The sequence below is a fragment of the Dendropsophus ebraccatus genome, chromosome 6 (genome assembly GCF_027789765.1).
Source record: "Dendropsophus ebraccatus isolate aDenEbr1 chromosome 6, aDenEbr1.pat, whole genome shotgun sequence".
Classification (NCBI taxonomy): domain Eukaryota; kingdom Metazoa; phylum Chordata; class Amphibia; order Anura; family Hylidae; genus Dendropsophus; species Dendropsophus ebraccatus.
Genome location: NC_091459.1, coordinates 98,284,891 through 98,304,939, shown reverse-complemented (window position 1 = coordinate 98,304,939; position 20,049 = coordinate 98,284,891). Strand labels below are relative to the sequence as shown.

The window sequence follows — 20,049 nt, the reverse complement described above, 5'->3', positions numbered from 1 at the left end:
AGTTTCACAGTCTGTAATATAAAGTAATCTAGAGGACCCATGAATTACACAGGAATGTTAGAGGTGTTGGTTGTTTCCATTTATGAGTTTTATCCATCACATGTACACATGTTAGTTTATAGTGTGTAATAATATATATATATACAGTACAGACCAAAAGTTTGGACACACCTTCTCATTCAAAGAGTTTTCTGTATTTTCATTACTATGAAAATTGTAGATTCACACTGAAGACATCAAAACTATGAACTAACACATTTGGAATTATATACTTAACAAAAAAGTGTGAAACAACGGAAAATATGTCTTATATTCTAGGTTATTCAAAGTAGCCGCCTTTCGCTTTGATTCCTGCTTTGCACAATCTGGGATTCTCTTGATGAGCTTCAAGAGGTAGTCACCTGAAATGGTTTTCCAACAGTCTTGAAGGAGTTCCCAGAGAGGCTTAGCACTTGTTGGCCCGTTTGCCTTCACTCTGCCATCCAGCTCACCCCAAACCATCTCCATTGGGTTGAGGTCTGGTGACTGTGGAGGTGTAGCACCCCATCACTCTCCTTCTTGGTCAAATAGCCCTTAAACAGCCTGGAGAGGTGTTTTGGGTCATTGTCCTGTTGAATAATAAATGATGGTCTAACTAAACGCAAACCGGATGGAATAGCATGCTGCTGCAAGATGCTGTGGTAGCCATGCTGGTTCAGTATGCCTTTTACACCAGCAAAGCACCCCCACACCATCACACCTCCTCCTCCATGCTTGACAGTGGGAACCAGGCATGTAGTGCCCATCCGTTCACCTTTTCTCTGTCGCACAAAGACACAGTGGTTGGAACCAAAGATCTTAAATTTGGGCTCAGACCAAAGCAAAGATTTCCACTGGTCTAATGTCCATTCCTTGTGTTCTTTAGCCCAAACATGTCTCTTCTGCTTGTTGCCTGTCCTTAGCAGTGGTTTCCTAGCAGCTATTTTACCATGAAGGCCTGCTGCACAAAGTCTCCTCTTACCAGTTGTTGTAGAGATGTGTCTGCTTCTAGAACTCTGTGTGCCATTGATCTGGTCTCTAATCTGAGCTTCTGGTAACCTGCAATTTCTGAGGCTGGTGACTTAGATGAACTTCTCCTCCACAGCAGAGGTGACTCTTTGGGTCCTATTCCACGGGCCGAGGAGGGCCCGATCAGCGATGTAAACGAGCGGCGATTCGATGTCCTTGCAGCCCTTGCAGCTCCACGCTGTCTTCATCCCCGGGTCCCGCGCGCTCTATCTTCAGAATGGCCGGTCAGCTGACTGGCCAAACTCAGCCAATCACAGGCCGCGGCGGTCCCGGCCTGTGATTGGCTGAGCGCTCCGTCAGCTGGCCATTCTGAAGATAGAGCGCGCAGGACCCAGGGATGAAGACAGCGTGGAGAAGACCTGACAGGTAATGTATGATGCTGCAGCCTGTCAAATCGCCCGCCGCGCACCGCTATTCAACCGTAGCGATGCGCGGTGGGGGAATGATGATTTTAGGTCTGGCCCTAAATGAACGATCAGCCGATAATGATCGTTCTCTCTATTTCACCAAACGATAATCGGCCGAATCGGGCCAAATGGGGCCGATCCGGCCGATTATCGTTACTGTGGAATAGGGCCCTTTGTCTTCCTTTCCTGGGGCGGTCCTCATGTCAGCCAGTTTCTTTGTATTGTTTGATGGTTTTTGCAACTGCACTTAGGGACACTTTCAAAGTTTTCCCATTTTTTTGGACTGATTGACCCTAATTTCTTAAAGTAATGATGGTCAATCGTTTTTCTTTACTTTGCTGCTTTATTCTTGCCATAATACAAATTCTAACAGTCTATTCAGTAGGACTATCAGCTGTGTATCCACCTGACTTCTGCACAACACAACTGATGGTCCCAACCCCATTTATAAGGCAAGAAATCCTACTTATTACACCTGACAGAGCATACCTGTGAGGTGAAAACCATTTCCGGTGACTACATCATGAAGCTCATCAAGAGAATGCCAAGAGTGTGCCAAGCAGTAATCAAAGAAAAAGGTGGCAACTTTGGAGAACCTAAAATATAAGACATATTTTCAGTTGTTTCACACTTTTTTGTTAAGTATATAATTCCACATGTGTTAATTCATAGTTTTGATGCCTTCAGTGTGAATCTACAACTTTAATAGCCATGAAAATACAGAAAACTCTGAATTAGAAGGTGTGTCCAAACTTTTGGTCTGTACTGTATACAGTATATCTCATAACATTGTAATAGTCTGTTTTTCCTTTTCATCTAGCATTGATTGCATTATTGAAAGATGGAGAGACATTGGAAGCATTAATGAAACTTTCCCCTGAAGAGCTCCTGCTCCGCTGGGTGAACTACCACCTCACTAATGCTCAGTGGCCAAACATATCTAACTTCAGCCGAGATATTAAGGTACTGTCTGAGACTATGAATATGTATCACACACCTTTCAGATGTAACATTGAAACCACTGACAGATGACATTGATTACATTGATTTCTTGTCACATTGGCTCCTGTCATTGCAGCTTGCCTCATTTGGGACTGTTTAACTGCAGACTGGTGAGAGTGCCCATGCTGACCTCCATCCACTGCCCAAAATTCCAACAATGGGCATCAGAACTGACCATGGAGCAAGGTCTAGGGGCTTATGGTCTGTCCTGAGTTAGGCTCTTTCACACAGTCCTTATTTAATACTCAAAACCACGTCCGTTATTTTGAGTATCAATATACAATGACTGCCACTGGTACATTTTTCAAATTTACGTTCGCATGGCCACCTTTTTACACAATGAAAGTGGCTATTTTAAAGTCCTTTTCTATAAAATTTAACATATATAATTACGGTAAAAGGATTGTGTTCGCTCAATAAATGTTACAAATTAATGAAACAAACATTAACTAGACGGCCGCTGCAAACAGCATTATTTTAGACATTGTGTGAACCAACGGTCGTTGTTTCCACAGACTTTAAATTAAAATGGCAGCCGTTATTTTAAAGTGTGTGAACATAGCCTTAAAGAGAATGTACCATCAGGTACACTCTCTTTAAAATCACAAATGAGTCGGTGCCGCGGTCCTTTGTTTGAATCGTGGCCCGGTTCCCCCGTAGGACACCGTTCAATCCATGGTTTCCCGGGACAGCGGTGAAGCACAGGAGGCGGGCCGGCCCACCCCCCAGTGGGGGGAAACCCCTGCCCCTTTATGACGCGGCTCCTTTAAAGTCAATGGGGCCGTGTCATGTAGGGGCGCGGGTTTCCTCCCACTGGGGGTGGGCCAGCCCACCTCCTGTGCTTCACCCCCTGTCACGGTAACCATGAATTGAACGGTGCCATAAGGGGGAACCGGGCCGCGGTTCAAACAAAGGACCGCGGAGTCGGTCGACTCATATGCGTTTTTAAAGAGAGTGTACCTGATGGTACATTCTTTTTAAGCTGAATAAAACTGAGAGGAGCGGAAGCAGTGCTTAGTTTTGATAATGATGTGTATGTGTGATCTTCTCCCCCTAGAGGTATACATTGATAGTTGTTGTCTGGTTTTCTAATACAGGATTCTAAAGCTTATTTCCACTTGTTGAGAGAAATTGCCCCCAAGGACGGTCTTAATGATGTCTTCATAGACTTCTCCGGGTTCAATGTAAGTTTAGACTTTTACTCTTATTGAGCACTGTATTTGTTTTATTTATTTCATGAATTTGTCTGTACTGAATGTAGTGATGTCACAATTTTAGCAGTTACCTAATATAGTTATACTATACTAGTTATACTGCAATGTATAGTTTCTGAATTCTATCGCATCAGTCCCTTTTCCTTCATTGACTGTACAGAAGTTTGAACATTTGGATGATTTGTCATAGGACGTTCCGTCTTTTGTTATGGATATCTCTACAGCATAAAAAAAATGATGGATTGCTTAGAGAATACATTGTAGAGAGTATACATATGGCAAATAAACAAATGTATGTATAAATCCTTATATGTGGATCCTGTGTAATAAGACTAAAGGGATATAATAAATATATGTTGTGTTGGTAGGAGCCCAATGATCTGAAGAGGGCGAACTACATGCTGAACCAAGCAGACAAACTGGGCTGCAAACAATTTGTGACACCGTCTGATGTCGTGTCTGGGAACCCTAAACTCAATTTGGCTTTTGTAGCAAATCTTTTTAATATGTATCCAGCTCTGAGCAAAGCCAATGGCTACGATTTCCTAAACCAGATAGAAGGTAAGTTAAATCACAAAAACTCCTGAATATTATAGACGTCTTAACATGAAAGCTATGGATATTTTTATTAGTGATTTTGATAATACAAAACAGGCCATACATAAAACACTCAATCCCTGATCTACCCCCCCAGCCCATAAGGCAACATAGTATACTCACATATTGATGCAGTGCACATAACGTCCCAAAGCATATGCATCAATTCCTTTATTTCAAACAATTGCAGTAAAAGTATGTTGACCTCATTGATTGCAATTAAATGGGTGCTGTAATGCTAAAAAATTTTGATTGGTCATAGGTCTGGGTATTCAGACTGCAACTGATCCTAAAGGCCCTATTACACCATTGTTTTATTTCAACATGTTGAATCAAAACAATCACGATGGTGAAGTAATAGGAGTGGTGGAAGCAGACCCTGCCCCCCCCCCCCCAAATCCTTCCTGCCTGCCGTGTGTGTGTTTAATAGTAAAGGCAGCGAGCGGGGAATGAGATAGAATCGATCGCTCATCTGACAGGTTAGATCTCGCTTCCTCCTCAATATCGCTATGTGTATTAGGAGCTTTAGGGTCCTTTTACATGTGCAGATAAATCGCTAAAGCGCTCGTTTAGCGGGCGACAAGCAATAATTTTAGACGAGAAGATAAATCGCTATGAAAAGTCGTTTGTGATCGTAATTAGGATCGTAAATAAGATGGTAATTGCATTTGTTTGATCGTTGCCACTCTTACACCAGATTATCTCCTAAATTTTAACGATTTAACAGTTTTTTTGAACGATAATCGATCCATGTAAAGGGTCCTTTAGAGATACTGTGATCTCTGTCTAGCTGCAGCAGACTTACAGTGGTGCCCATCTCATGTGCTTCTCCCAGCTCTAGCTAATGACTGACGGGGGTCTAAACGCCCAGACCATGACTAATGAAACTTTTGACATGTCTCTAGGCTGTTTGTATAGGCCCTATGGGTCACATATCTCCAGTTATTAGCTGACAAATGGGCAAATGTTTAAACCTGTCAAAAAATAATCCGCCCTCAGCCACATATGTCGCTGTGTAAGAGACGTGCGTCCGACACTGATTAAAAGAAGGGGTTGCATGAACTTCCCTAGCAATTTTCGTGCAGCCCTGGCTGATCAATCATTGTTCAATGTAATACAGCATGGGTGGTAGTGGATAGTATTCTATATGTGTAGTATGTAATATAATATGTAGTATTCAGGACTCATGTTATATGATGGATTTATGCCACCTTAGGGAGACAATAAACATGTTTTTTTTCCTTGTTCAGGACTAATGATGGTATATAGTTATATTTAAATTAGTGCTTGTCATAATTCTGATGTTTTTCTGTTTAATCTGTGAACCCTAGACTTTACTCTCACATATGTAATAGGTACAGTATATTCAGACTTGTATTCAACTAGAGTGACTTTGCTATAGACGATGGCTTTGCATGAGCCATTTGGTTTGAAAGATAATGTCTACCATGCATACATGGCACATAATCCACATGATCAATTAAGTACCTAACTGAACCCAAAACGCAAAAATTCACATTCTCCTTTAAAAAAACAAACAAAAAAACAAAACATTTCTACGTTTAAATCAGCATTATACATATGGCCACTAGGTGTCTGTATTCCTATCAAATGGTGCTCTATGCTCCCCTGTCTTATTTGCTGATTTCTTTGTTTAAAAAACAGACCTATTGTAGGACGTTCCAGCCCCTTGTGCACTCACAAACATGGCTTGGTATTGATTGTCTGTCATCCCTGAGCGTGCACAGAGCAGGACAAGTCTTCACTGTGCACGTGTACAGCTGCTACACATCCACATTCAGTAGCATATAATTTTGGGGGTGCTTGCATTGTATGGTCAGCTCTCTTGTCACACAGCACCAAAACCTCTGTAACCACACAGTGACATTATGCTGACTAAATTGTTGTGTAACAGAGAGCATTGTCTCCCGGAAGCTGAGATTTGTGCTGCTGTTTAACTGGGTCTTTACAGTAAGAGTAGACAGGTAGAGATAACCTTTATTAAAAGGTTATTGCCATCCTATAATATGATGTCATATCTCTAACCTTTGTCACCCTGCCAATTGTAAGTAGGGTATGAAGGCCAGCACCGATTTAGCAATCTCTCCCATTTTACAGTAGTATTATGGTTGTACAGAGTACTGCAGCTGACCACATTCACATGAATTCAGTTCCATGGGTACCATTGTTTAGGCACCACAGTGGAGGGTACACAGCTATGACCCAGAATCATGGGGGTCCCAGGAGTCAAATATTCACAGTTCACTAAATTCCTAGCAATATACCCTTTATAACTTTAGATTCAATGCATCCTTCTCTGTTATTTGGAAAAGCATGTGCAATTGTTCAATTGCACATATTGTGGGATGTCAGGCAGGTCAATATAGATTTGTCAACAGGCAAAAATCTAAAACATTGAACATTGTTATTATTGAGAAATTCACTCATTTTCTGCTTTAATATAATTGTGTTCATTTTGTAAAAAGCCTGTACTTTGTGTAAAGTTATAGTATCCGTATACATGCTTAGAAATGTATCAGAGGACAGGGCCCATACAGAATCACTCAAACCCTTAAGTAGCTGTTAGCCAAATTGGAATATTTTATTGTTATTGCCTGTTGCTGAATCTAGGCCTATACTTTGCATGAGATTGATGTAATGTGCATGCACAATCCTGCTAAACAAATAGCTATGTGCAGGTTTCAACTATGTATTGTGATGTCAGAAAAATCATTGAAATCTGCATTACACTGGCACTAGTCCAAATAATATAGACAAGGCTTACTAAAAAAAATCAAAATTTTTTCATACCAAATGTGATTGTTTATTTCTGTTGCCAATGCTTTCGGGAAAGTCCTTCCAACTTTTTTCATATTTTGTTATGTTGCTGCCTTGTGCAAAAATAATAACATAAATTTTTCTCCCATTATTCTGCACTCACTACCCCGTAATGACAAAATGAAAATAGAATGTGTAAAATGGAAAAACTAAAATATTGCATTGACATAAGTATCCAGTATCATTAGGAATATCCCTGTACTTTGCTCCATCAAACTTTCCCTCAACCCAGTCTCCCTGCCCCAACCACTGAACCCTCCCGCTGCGACATTATGGGGCTACCACCATGCTTCCTTGTAGGGACGGTATTGGGCATGTGATGAGCACTGTATGGTGTCCTCCAGACAAGATGCTTAGAATTGAGGCCAAAACGTTTGCTTTTGGTTTTATTAGATTAAAGAATCTTGTTTCCTAGTCTGAAATTTCTTTAGGTGCTTTTTTTTTCCTTCAAACATTAAACAGGTTTTCATGAGTCTTTGACTGAGGAGAGGCTTCTCTCTGGCCACTATTCCATAATGTCCAGACCGCTGCTGTGTTGCAATGATGGATGACCTTTTGATAGCTTCACCCATCTGCACACTTGATCTTTAGAGCTCAGCCAGAGTGATCATTTTGGTCCTTGGCCAGCTCTCTTACCAAGGCCATTCTCCCCTTATTAAATACTTTGTTCCAAACTTCATCCCTTTAAGAATTATGAAGGTCACCGTGACCTTGGGGACTTTCTGGGCAGCAAATGTTTTGTACTCTTACAACCAGTCCAGTATTTGAGCTCTACAGGCATTTCTTTCCTCCTCTTGGCTTTGTGTTTGCTCTGATATACATTGTCAGCTGTGTTTATCTTATATAGACAGAGCTGTGTGATTCCAAATCTTGTCCAATCTACTGAAATTACCTTAAGAGACTCCATTAAAGCTGCAGAAACATTTCACAGATGAAATGGGAGGCCATTAAAGATACATTTCTAAAGGGTCTGAATACTAATGTCAAAGTGAAACTTAAGTTCTTAAAGGGAACCATTCACCCCGTGGCCCCCGTTAGAAACAGACATACAGTAACATAAAGGTCAATATACTTACCACATCGCTCCCGGTCCCGTCCCGGATCCCGTTGTTGACACGGAGAAATCGCCGATTCTTCTTCTCCCGCCCATTATGGTAATGAGCTGAGATGAGTCCAACGTCCATAGGAAACGACGGACGAGTCCAACTTATTCATGAGGTCCTCTTCTCGTCGCCGCCCATCCACGCCTCCTGGAACTTGATTGACGTCTTCAGTCTTCAGTCTTCTGCCGAATTCCCGCGCAGGCGCCGTTGCGATGGTCTCGTCACCTCTTCTGCGCCTGCGCGGTAAACAGGATACGTGTTCGAGCCAATCGGCGCACGCGCAGTAAACAGTGAAGCTGCGGAGCGGCTTCAATTGTGAACTGCGCATGCGCCGAAAACGACTGTCACGGCGCCTGCGCGGGATCCAGCGAGAAGATAGAAGACGAGGAGGAAGAAGATCCGGCGTCAATCAAGTGTCGGAGGCGGGGAGAAGGCTGGACTTCGGGCCGGCGGCGCTCATTACCATAATGGGCGCGAGAAGAAGAATCGGCGATTTCTCCGTGTCAACAACGGGATCCGGGACGGGACCGGGAGCGATGTGGTAAGTATATTGACCTTTATGTTACTGTATGTCTGTTTCTAACGGGGGCCACGGGGTGAATGGTTCCCTTTAATATTTATTAAATTTTCAAATATTTATAAAATTCTAATTTCACATTCTCATTATGTTTTTTTTTTTTTTAAATTATCGCACAAGGCTGCAACATTACAAAATGTAAAAAAAGTGAAAGGTCCCGAAGTAGAGATGATGGCAACTGGACCCACTGGTCAAACTTCCTTAGCAAATGCTATTCAAATGCAGAGCATGCTCGAGTCTAAAGACTTTCCGAGTGCATTGTACATCATTGCACAATTGCAGATATTATTTTGTAGCATCTCGTGTCCTGATTTCAATGCTGTTTTTATTTTGTCATCTCTCTGTCTAATATATAAGGATTTTTATATTAGCTGGTATTTCTGCATTTTTATTAAGTCCAGTCTTTAAAAAAGTAATCTATACCTAAAAGTCCCAAGTAATTATAAGAACGTTAAATGATGTGTATTATGTTTGTTAATGTTTTTTGTCATTCAAAAATGCAGGAGAAACCAATGAGGAGAGGACATTCCGAAACTGGATGAATTCACTTGGTGTGAACCCCTATGTAAACCATTTATACAGGTAAGTGAGTATTTCATCACTGTGGTATACGTGTATGTGCATGATTTTAGGGCAGGACAAAAAAACACTTTAGTAATTATGTGACCAGCCAATCAGTGGCTGCAATATTGTCCAACCTGAACCATTGATTGGCTAAGTACTTGTGCTTGTACTGATGTCTGCAGTTGGGACGGACACTGGTGGGGAAGAGCAAGGTAGGTATAGGTTCTCTTTATACTTAACTATGCTCTGAGCACACGAAATACATCTGCAGAGTGCCCCTTGGACAGGGGAAAAGTAGGCTGGGTTATATTTATAATATTGTTTTAATGTATTTGGAATGGACCATAACCTCTTTTTGCTTTATTTCTAGTGATTTAACAGACTCTATGGTCATCTTCCAGCTGTATGACCAAACGCGAGTGCCTGTTGACTGGAGTCGTGTTAATAAACCACCATTTGCAGCTTTAGGTGGACATATGAAAAAGGTCTGTGAGTCTGGTATATTGTTAGTTATGCCATCTACATAACCTCCCTATATATTTCACTGAATAGGAGCTTAGAGTGATTGCATATTTTTTGCAAAATGTTTTTTTGTTAAAACTGATCACATTTTGTGGTTATAATTATGGTTAAAGGGGACCTCAAGTGGAATTTTTTTTTTTTTTTCAAATCAAGTGGTGCAAGAGAGTCATATAGGTTTTGTAAAGTACTTCTGTTTAAAATAATCAATCTGTTCAGTACTGATCCGCTGCTGTATACCCTGCCGGAAGTGGTGTATTCTTTCTAGTCTGACACAGTGCTCTCTGCTGCCACCTTTGTCCATGTTAGGAACTGTCCAGAGCGGGAGAGGTTTTCTATGGGGATTTTCTCCTGATCTGGACAGTTTCTGTCACAGACAGAGGTGGCAGCTGGGGGCACCCTGTCAGACAGGAAAGAATACATTTCACTTCCTGCAGGACATACAGCAACTGATAAGAAATGGATGGCTGGATATTACTTTTAAAAATATTTCAAAGTAATTTATAAATCTGTATAGCTTTTTGACAACAGTTAATTAAAAAAAAGAAATGTTCACTGGAGCACTCCTTAAAGCGACTACCCACAATCTGACCCCCCCCCCAACCACCTTCGGATAGCTGCTTTTAATCCAAGATCTGTCCTGGGGTCCGTTCGGCAGGTGATGCAGTTATTGTCCTAAAAAAATACTTTTATGGTGCGTTCACAGGTACAGGATCTGCAGCTGATTTTCTGCAGCAGATTTCATTTAAATAACTGAACACAGCATCAAATCTGCTGCAGATCCTGTCGGTGTGAATGCACCCTTAAACTTGAAGCCCGTGCCAAGCAGGAGTATCTGTGCCCTAACTTTGCACCACCCCTCCGTCCCTCCTCCCCACCCTCTTCATCATTAGGAATTCCACTGAAACATTTTCTCCATGCTGAACATTGCACAGGTCCTTACTGATCCAGCCCATGTGCCTGGCTGCCACAGGTGGGGAATAAGAGGCAATATGCCTGGAGCATTCCTAATGATGAAGAGGAGGAGGGACGGAGGGGTGGTGCAAAGTTAGGGCACAGATACTCCTGTTTGGCACAGGCTTCAAGTTTAAAAGTATTTTTTTAGGACAATAACTGCATCACCTGCCGAACAGACTGCAGGACAGATCTTGGATTAAAAGCAGCTATCCGAAGGTACAAGTGGTTTGGGGGGGTCAGATTGTGGGTACAGAGTCGCTTTAAAGATACATTGATAACATATTGATATTATGAGCAGGTTCTCATATTTAGTTTAGTGAATCTGTAATTGAGTTACTTATGTGATTACTAAAATAACAATTTTGTTACTGAAAGAGATATTCCTGTCCAAGATATTTATGATATATATAGTGCAGCAGTTTTAGTCAAGTCTGGGCTGTTTGCGGAAACTGCACTTTAAGAGAAGTTGTTGTGGCATGTGCACTTGGGGTTTAGCTGATTGATTTATTATATATATCTTCTCATTTATGACATAAGAGAAACAGATTGCTGAACTCAGGGAGACCAGCCAAACGACAACACTGCCAGCTGCTAGTGAAAGCGCTCAAAGCAGTGAAGTCCTAGGTGCATTGCCCCCTGGGAAACATGAATATGCAAAAGAGGAGCCCGTGGAGCCTCATTGAAGAGTCTCAAAACACAGGACTAGCAAGATATCCCTCCGGGAAGGATCCAGCCAGGGGGCAGCTCCTGTTAGGAAACCACCAAAACCACCATATTAAGTGGCCCTATAAGTCAATGTAATGACAAGGGATAAACCAAGGCTAGGTAACCATCCACATACAGCTGTTTCAGGGTGTTGCCCCTCATCAGTGTGGAGCAGGATTCTGGCTAGGTGGTAGCAATGCCTAGTAGAGCCATAAGAGAAACAGATTGCTGAACTCAGGGAGACCAGCCAAACGACAACACTGCCGGCTGCTAGTGAAAGCGCTCAAAGCAGTGAAGTCCTAGGTGCATTGCCCCCTAGGAAACATGAATATGCAAAAGAGGAGCCCGTGGAGCCTCCCGGAGGGATATCTGTTTAGCCCTGTGTTTTGAGACTCTTCAATGAGGCTCCACGGACTCCTCTTTTGCATATTCATTTATGACATATGCACAGGATATGTCATAAATGTCTGATAGGTCACCTCTGATCTACCCCCACCCTTCTCAATGCAGTGGGCTGTGGTAAGTAGTATTATGGAAAAAGCCAAAATGTTGTCTGAATCTACCATGCCGACACCCAGCACCCCCACAATCAGCTTTTAGGCAGAGACATGGCTCTGGCACATACAGATGGCTCAGTTCATTGAGTAGTGTTGGTGCCAGGTTACTGCACTGAAATACACTCACCGGCCACTTTATTAGGTACACCTGTCCAACTGCACGTTACCACTTAATTTCTAATCAGCCAATCACATGGCGGCAACTCAGTGCATTTAGACATGTAGACATGGTCAAGACAATCTCCTGCAGTTCAAACCGAGCATCAGTATGGGGAAGAAAGGTGATTTGAGTGCCTTTGAACGTGGCATGGTTGTTGGTGCCAGAAGGGCTGGTCTGAGTATTTCAGAAACTGCTGATCTACTGGGATTTTCACGCACAACCATCTCTAGGGTTTACAGAGAATGGTCCGAAAAAGAAAAAACGTCCAGTGAGCGGCAGTTCTGTGGGCGGAAATGCCTTGTTGATGCCAGAGGTCAGAGGAGAATGGGCAGACTGGTTCGAGCTGATAGAAAGGCAACAGTGACTCAAATAGCCAACCGTTACAACCAAGGTAGGCAGAAGAGCATCTCTGAACGCACAGTACGTCGAACTTTGAGGCAGATGGGCTACAGCAGCAGAAGACCACACTGGGTGCCACTCCTTTCAGCTAAGAACAGGAAACTGAGGCTACAATTTGCACAAGCTCATCGAAATTGGACAGTAGAAGATTGGAAAAACGTTGCCTGGTCTGATGAGTCTCGATTTCTGCTGCGACATTCGGATGGTAGGGTCAGAATTTAGCGTCAACAACATGAAAGCATGGATTCATCCTGCCTGGTATCAACGGTTCAGGCTGGTGGTGGTGGTGTCATGGTGTGGGGAATATTTTCTTGGCACTCTTTGGGCCTTGTTACCAATTGAGCATCGTTGCAACGCCACAGCCTACCTGAGTATTGTTGCTGACCATGTCCATCCCTTTATGACCACAATGTACCCAACATCTGATGGCTACTTTCAGTAGGATAATGCGCCATGTCATAAAGCTAGAATCATCTCAGACTGGTTTCTTGAACATGACAATGAGTTCACTGTACTCAAATGGCCTCCACAGTCACCAGATCTCAATCCAATAGAGCATCTTTGGGATGTGGTGGAACGGGAGATTGGCATCATGGATGTGCAGCCGACAAATCTGCGGCACCTGTGTGATGCCATCATGTCAATATGGACCAAAATTTCTGAGGAATGCTTCCAGCACCTTGTTGTATCTGTGCCACCAAGAATTGAGGCAGTTCTGAAGGCAAAAGGGGGTCCAACCCGTTACTAGCATGGTGTACCTAATAAAGTGGCCGGTGAGTGTACATGAGAGCTGCCTTGAAATCACCCAGTGCCACAAGTACGCTCCTTCCCACAATTCTTTCTCCAGGATTGTAGAGAAGCGTGTCATGAATCTCATGTCAATTCTTCTCAATTGCTAACAGGGTGCTACTGTTTGGCGGCATATGTGGTAAGCTATTTCTCAGATACTAACCTAACCAAATAGTTTAGTTAATGTGTAAAATAATGAGACTATCCTAGCTGAAGAAAACATCTGCTATTGTCCAAAGTAAATTAATTGATAATATTATTTAGTTGGTCATTGGAATCTGATAAACAATGGTCCAGGCTTGTGTCTGTTCTTTATCCTTCAATAAAGTTTAAATAAATACAATGGTCCAGATTTACTAAAAATAGACAAGACAGTTTTCAAGTGCATCAGCTTTATCACAGTGGATCAGGCTGATTGATAAATTGGATGTATCTGAATTACAGAGCTTCAAACCAGGCTTACTTCTAACTAGAATTCTGCACCAACATTCTGTAGCACTTTGTGGTTCATCTAGGACAGGGATGGGGGAGTTTTGGCCCTCCAGATGCTAGATAAACTACAATTCCCATCGTTACTAGACAGCTAAAGCTTTAGTTGTCTAGGCATAATGGGAATTGTCAATTTTCAAAACCTGGAGGGCCAAAGGTTTCCTAACCCTGATCTAAATCTTGACCCTCTTACTAAGGAAGCACCCTTTTGCTAAAACAAATGTCTAAATTTCATAATAAAAAAGGACCAATTCATGTAAGACGTTCTTTGGTGCACTTACAATAGTCAAATCTAGGCCAATAATTTATCAAGCTGCTTGAAACCCATACTGTCTGTTTTTCACAGCTTAGGTTTCACTTTACCAGAGCTTGTTAAAGGAGAATTCTGGGCACAGACTTTTTCAAAACTGTCGGGAGGGTCTGGGTAAAAAGAACAACCTGTGGTTACTTTCCTTGGCTCCAGCACTGGTTTCTGCTGTCCTCCGTTGCAGTCCTTGGTCCATAGACACTTATAGGTTTGAATAGGGACCTGGGACATAAGGTGTCAGGCCTGCTCAGCCAGTCAGCAGAAGAGGCAGGACACCATTACAGCAGCTGACTGGCTGACAAGCTTGGAGCGGCACATACTAAGTCCCCTCTCTGACCAGAAACAGCCAGGGACCAGGGGAATGATACAGAGGACAGCGAGAACTAGTGTTTGAGCCCTGGCAGTTTGGAAACAAATGTTCATGCCCAGAATTCTCCTTTAACCCCTTGCCTCTTCAGCCTGTTTTGGCCTTAATGCCCATGGCCTGTTTTTCAAATCTGACCTGTCTCTCTTTATGTAGTAATAACTCTGTGATGCTTTCAATTATCGCGGTTATTCTAAGATAGTTTTTTCGTGACATATTCCTCTTTATATTTGTGGTATACTTTGGTTGATACTCTCAGTAATTTTTTGTAAAAAACACAACATTTGCGCAAAAACGTAAAAAAATTTACGTTTCTTTCTATTCAAGATTCTCTTGTTCTAAGAAAGATAGTCATGTCGCATGAACTAATTATTACTACAACATCTACAGCATGTCTACTTTATGGTGACGTCATTTGGTGACCGTCCTTTAGGCTAGATTCGCACTACGTAAGTTTCTGGCCGTAGCTCGCTCAGTGAATAAGCGGCCGGAGAATTACGTAGTTTGCGTAGAATGGAAAGTATACGATCTACGGCTGCACAGTTCACACTACGTACGAACTTACGCCCGGATCGTATGCGGCGCCGTAAAAAAATTAACCAGACCATTGTTTCGGGACGGAAATGCTGTAACTTACGCCCGTAGCGTAACATGTGGTCCCGTACAGAGTGGTGATTTATTCTTTTTTCCACTGTGATTTGCCGATCCAAAAGGTTCTGTGGGGTGTCCGGGGCTAGCCGAAGATATCCCAGTAAAATACCGCTGTCTGATCGCTACGTACGCCGCTCGGGAAGCGTACGTAGCTTACGGGCGTAAGTTCGCGGACCGTATGTAGCCGGCCGCAACTTGCGTAAATTCCTGCCGGAGTTTTACACGTATATGTCCAGCCGTGAAAAATATGCGGCCGGACATATACGTAGTGTGAACATAGCCTTACTTGTTAGGATGTTAGAGGGCTTCGAAATTTTGCAGCGATTTTTTTACATTTTCTCGAAAATTTCAAATTCTGATTTTATTAGGGACCAGTTTAGTTCTAAAGTGGATTTGTGGGGCCTGTATGTTAGTTACCCCCATAAATCTCTCCGCTGTAAAAACTGCACCCCTCAAATTATTCAAACATTTCATAAGTTTATTAACCCTTTAGGTGTTTCATATAAATTTAGGCAGCAAATACTGACTGAGTAATGGAACTTAATATTTATTCCTCTTCCAGTGTTTCTAGAAATTCCCCATATGTGGCCGCAGTGCGTCACCTGACTCAGCCACAGACCTCAGACATGACAGAGGCCTGGGGAATTTGGGGGCCTTTTTTGCGGCATAAGCTGACGTTTTATTAGTACACCCAACATATGAGATTTCTGTACTGTGTTTCACTACTTACTTATGCATTTTATATTTCTTTTTAGATAGAGAATTGCAATTATGCCATAGAATTGGGAAAGAACAAGGCAAGATTCTCTTTAGTTGGTATTTGTGGTCATGACCTGCATGAAGGAAACCGCACACTCACCCTGGCCCTAGTCTGGCAGCTGATGAGGCGGTAAGTACAGAGCCCAAACTTCTACATGGAAACTTCATGCTATTAGTTATCCTATCCTACATAACCATATGTTATTTTCATTTATTGTACTGTATATACATAATATTGACATATGACTATAACAATGTGATGAATCTAACATAGAGCTAGGGACACTGTTTCATTAATGTGTTAGTTAGACAGTTTGGTGCAATAGAGACAGAACTAAGGGCCCTATTACACGTGACTATTATCGTGCAAAAAATCGTTATATCGTTCTAATTTAAACGATAATCGTTCTGTGTAATTGCAGGCAACAATCGAAAAATCGTTTGTATGTCGTTGATCGTTAAGTTAGTAGTTAGTTAGATCTGAACCTAAAATTATCGTTAATCGATCGCTATTCGTTCTAACAACCAACGTTCTGTGTAATATGGTGAACGTTTTCAGGTTAACGATAAACAATCTCGTTTGCGATCATTTATCGTTAGTCGTTAATCGTTAAAAATCGCCCTCCGCACTGATCTGCCCACCCCTCCTTAATAGTAACATTAATATTTATTGGGCACTCTGTTTATTAAGATGGAGCGAGTAGGTGGATTGGTGCACCGGAGGATGCAGTACTACCCCCAGTGCACCAACCAGCTTAATTAACATATTCATAGTGGGAATGAGGTTTTATAAACCAGATTCATCTGTATTGTACTGGACATTGCTGTGATTTTTTAGTAGGTCTTCTGAAAGTTGTCTGCATTAAGGCTTGGTTTGCACTAACAAATCTTTTTAATGCTACGTTTACACGGAGCGATAATTCGCCCAATCGATCGTTTAACGGTTTTGAAGCAACGATTTGGTTTTTATAACGATCAGCGTTTAGACGAATAAATCGTTAGAAAATTCGTAAGAAAAATCGTTATTGCGATCGTTATTAAGATCGCTTAAGCCCATTTTTTTACATAGGGTGAATCTTTGAAAGACTGCGAAGCGATCTGCGAATTTTTAGCGAACGACCAACGACGATTTGAGAACATGCTGAAAGATCAAAATGAACGATTTCTCGCTCGTCGTTTAATCGTTTGCTGTGTTTACACGGTACGATTATTGTTCAAATGCGATCGTTTATGCGAAAATTCAAATGATAATCATTCCGTTTAAATGCAGCATAAGAAGATCAGATTTGTCAGTATCCAGGTTTTCTGTGTCTGTATTTAATGGGCAAAGCACCTATGAAAGCCACACGTCTAATCTTATCTCTCTAATTACACCTGTTGCCAATTAGCTCATGGAGTAGTCATGAACACTGTTCACTTATGCTGCTTTTACACGGAACAATTATTGTTTGAATTTTCGTAATAACAATCGCATTTGGGCGATTATCAGCTAGTGTAAACACAGCAAACGATCAAGCGACGAGTGAGAAATCGTTCATTTTGATCTTTCAACATGTTCTCAAATCATCGTTCATCGTTCGCTAAAAATTTGCAGATTGCATTATGCTGCATTTACACGAAGCAATAATTCACCCAATCGATCGTTTATTGATTTTGAGGCAACGGTTTGGTTTTTATAACGACCAGCGTTTAGACGAATAAATTGTTAGAAAAATCGTTAGAAAATTCGTAACAAAAATCGTTATTGCGATCGTTTTTAAGATCGCTTAAGCCCATCTTTCATAGGGTGAATCTTTGAAAGACTGTTTACACAGAGCGATCCGTGAATTTTTAGTGAACGACGAACCACGATTTGAGAACATGTTGAAAGATCAAAATGAACGATTTCTCACTCGTCGCTTGATCGTTCACTGTGTTTACACGAGCTGATAATCGCCCAAATGCGATCCTAATTGCGAAAATTCGAACGATAATTGTTCCGTGTGAATGGACAATTACTTTTTCTCCCTCAACTGTGGATGTTTACTCATTTTGCTCAGTAAAACACATTAACAGTACATCAGAAATATAGGTAATTCTAATTTTCTCTATATTCATAGTTAATAATTAAAATATAAACATGTACCATAGCAGTACATACCACTAGAGGGCATTATGGTATTGTGGACCGAAACAATATTATGTAAGCTGTAAAAAAAAATGCATCATTAAAATGCCAAAACTTTAAACTATAAGGCTGGGTTCACACTATGTAACTGTGCGGCTGTATTTTTTTTATGCGGCTGTAAATGTGCGGATGAAACTACGGCCGTGGGAAAAAATAGACATGCGGCTCAAAACATACGGTCATTTACTTGGAAATCTGGTTCAACTAAAAATAACAAATAAAATCTTAAGAAAGTAATGCAAACACCTCTGGATGCATCTGGGAAAGCAGGGAAACAGTTTACATGAATTGCTATTACCGGGGTTTGCGATCCTCTGCACTAATGCCGATGTCTCTCATGGTTAATCTATTAAAATAATAAAACACATTTTCGTTGTAATAAAGTCCCTTTCGTTGTTCAATAATTAAATTTAAACGAATCCATCATTTTGCAATTAAATATTCTGTTAAAATAAATAGATATATAAATAAATGTATATTTATATATATATTTATTTTTTAACAGTATATTTAATTTCAAAATGATGGATTCATTAGAATTAAATTATTGAACAACGAAACTGAATTTATTTCATCGAAAATGTGTTTTATTAATTAAATATTAATTAGTACAGGAAGCTCCATAAGCCGTTAATTCATATTCCCGGCAAAAGAGCATTCTGTACTAATCATCACTTTACTTTAATGAAAACATCAAATGTTTCTTCTAATTATGTTATGACAATAGCATTATTAGAAGAAACATTTAGAATTATATGTGCGCTCAGCTGATTGGCTGATCGGCTCAGCGCACATATAATGAGCCGGTCCGCAGCACAGTGACTTCATTGTGCTGCGGACCAGCGAAGAGACAACATCGGGGTGAGTATAGAGCTCTCCCCACCCCCTCCCCAGCACTGCACCCCTCCCAGCAAGGAAGGGGGGTCACTTAACCCCTTCCTTGCTGGGATGGGTGCAGTCTGACATCAGTCTGGCCCCCAAGGGGTTAAGGGGGATGCAATACATCCTCCCTTAACCCCTTGGGGGCCAGACTGTAAGCAGCGATCTGTAAAGATGCTGCATACTGTAAGGTGCACAACACCGCTCACAATGATGGGTGTTGTGCTCCTGTTTGTGTGTTTTTTGTGTGTTTCTCCCTTTTTGTTTTTCAGATATCGGTATCCTGGGGATTACGTCGGATTCCGTGGACTACGTCGATGACCAGCGTTTTTTTTTTTTTTTAATAAAATGGTCAATGAGGGGTGTGGGGGTGTTTTTATTTGAATACATTTTTTTTATAACTTGTGTCTTGTCTTTATTTCTTTACTTTATAGACTTAGTAGTGGAAGCCGTCTAATAGACGGAATCCATTACTAAGTTGGGGCCTAGTGTTAGCCGGTATAAAATGGCTAACACTAACCCCCTATTATTACCCCAGTACCCAATGCCACCAGGGGTACTGGGAAGAGCCGGGTGCCAGTGGTCCAGGAGCGTCAAAATTGGCGCTCCTGGACCGGGCGTCAGCAGGCTGGTAAGATTTAGGCTGGGGAGGGCCTAAACCAATGGCTCTTCCCACCCTGGTGTTACCAGGCTGCTGTCGTTTGGTTTTTAACCCGGCTGGTTATAAAAAATAGGGGGGACCCTATGCGTTTTTTTTTTTAAATAAATAAATAATTTTAAAAAAATGCATAGGGTCCCCCCTATTTTTATAACCAGCCGGGTTAAAAACCAAACGACAGCAGCCTGGTAACACCAGGGTGGGAAGAGCCATTGGTTTAGGCCCTCCCCAGCCTAAATCTTACCAGCCTGCTGCTGCCCGGTCCAGGAGCGCCAATTTTGACCCTCCGGGACCACTGGCACCCGGCTCTTCCCAGTACCCCTGGTGGCATTGGGTACTG

General features: G+C 41.7%; 1 protein-coding gene across 1 annotated transcript in view; it reads left to right on the top strand.

Annotated features, from left to right (window-relative positions):
- Window positions 1-20,049, top strand: part of PLS1 (plastin 1) — a 64,433-nt gene that overhangs the window by 30,869 nt on the left and 13,515 nt on the right. The window contains exons 8-13 of the mRNA XM_069975411.1: window positions 2,275-2,417; window positions 3,554-3,640; window positions 4,039-4,231; window positions 9,289-9,367; window positions 9,720-9,834; window positions 16,002-16,135. Coding sequence (XP_069831512.1) covers window positions 2,275-2,417; window positions 3,554-3,640; window positions 4,039-4,231; window positions 9,289-9,367; window positions 9,720-9,834; window positions 16,002-16,135 — 751 coding nt within the window. The remainder of the gene's footprint in view (window positions 1-2,274; window positions 2,418-3,553; window positions 3,641-4,038; window positions 4,232-9,288; window positions 9,368-9,719; window positions 9,835-16,001; window positions 16,136-20,049) is intronic.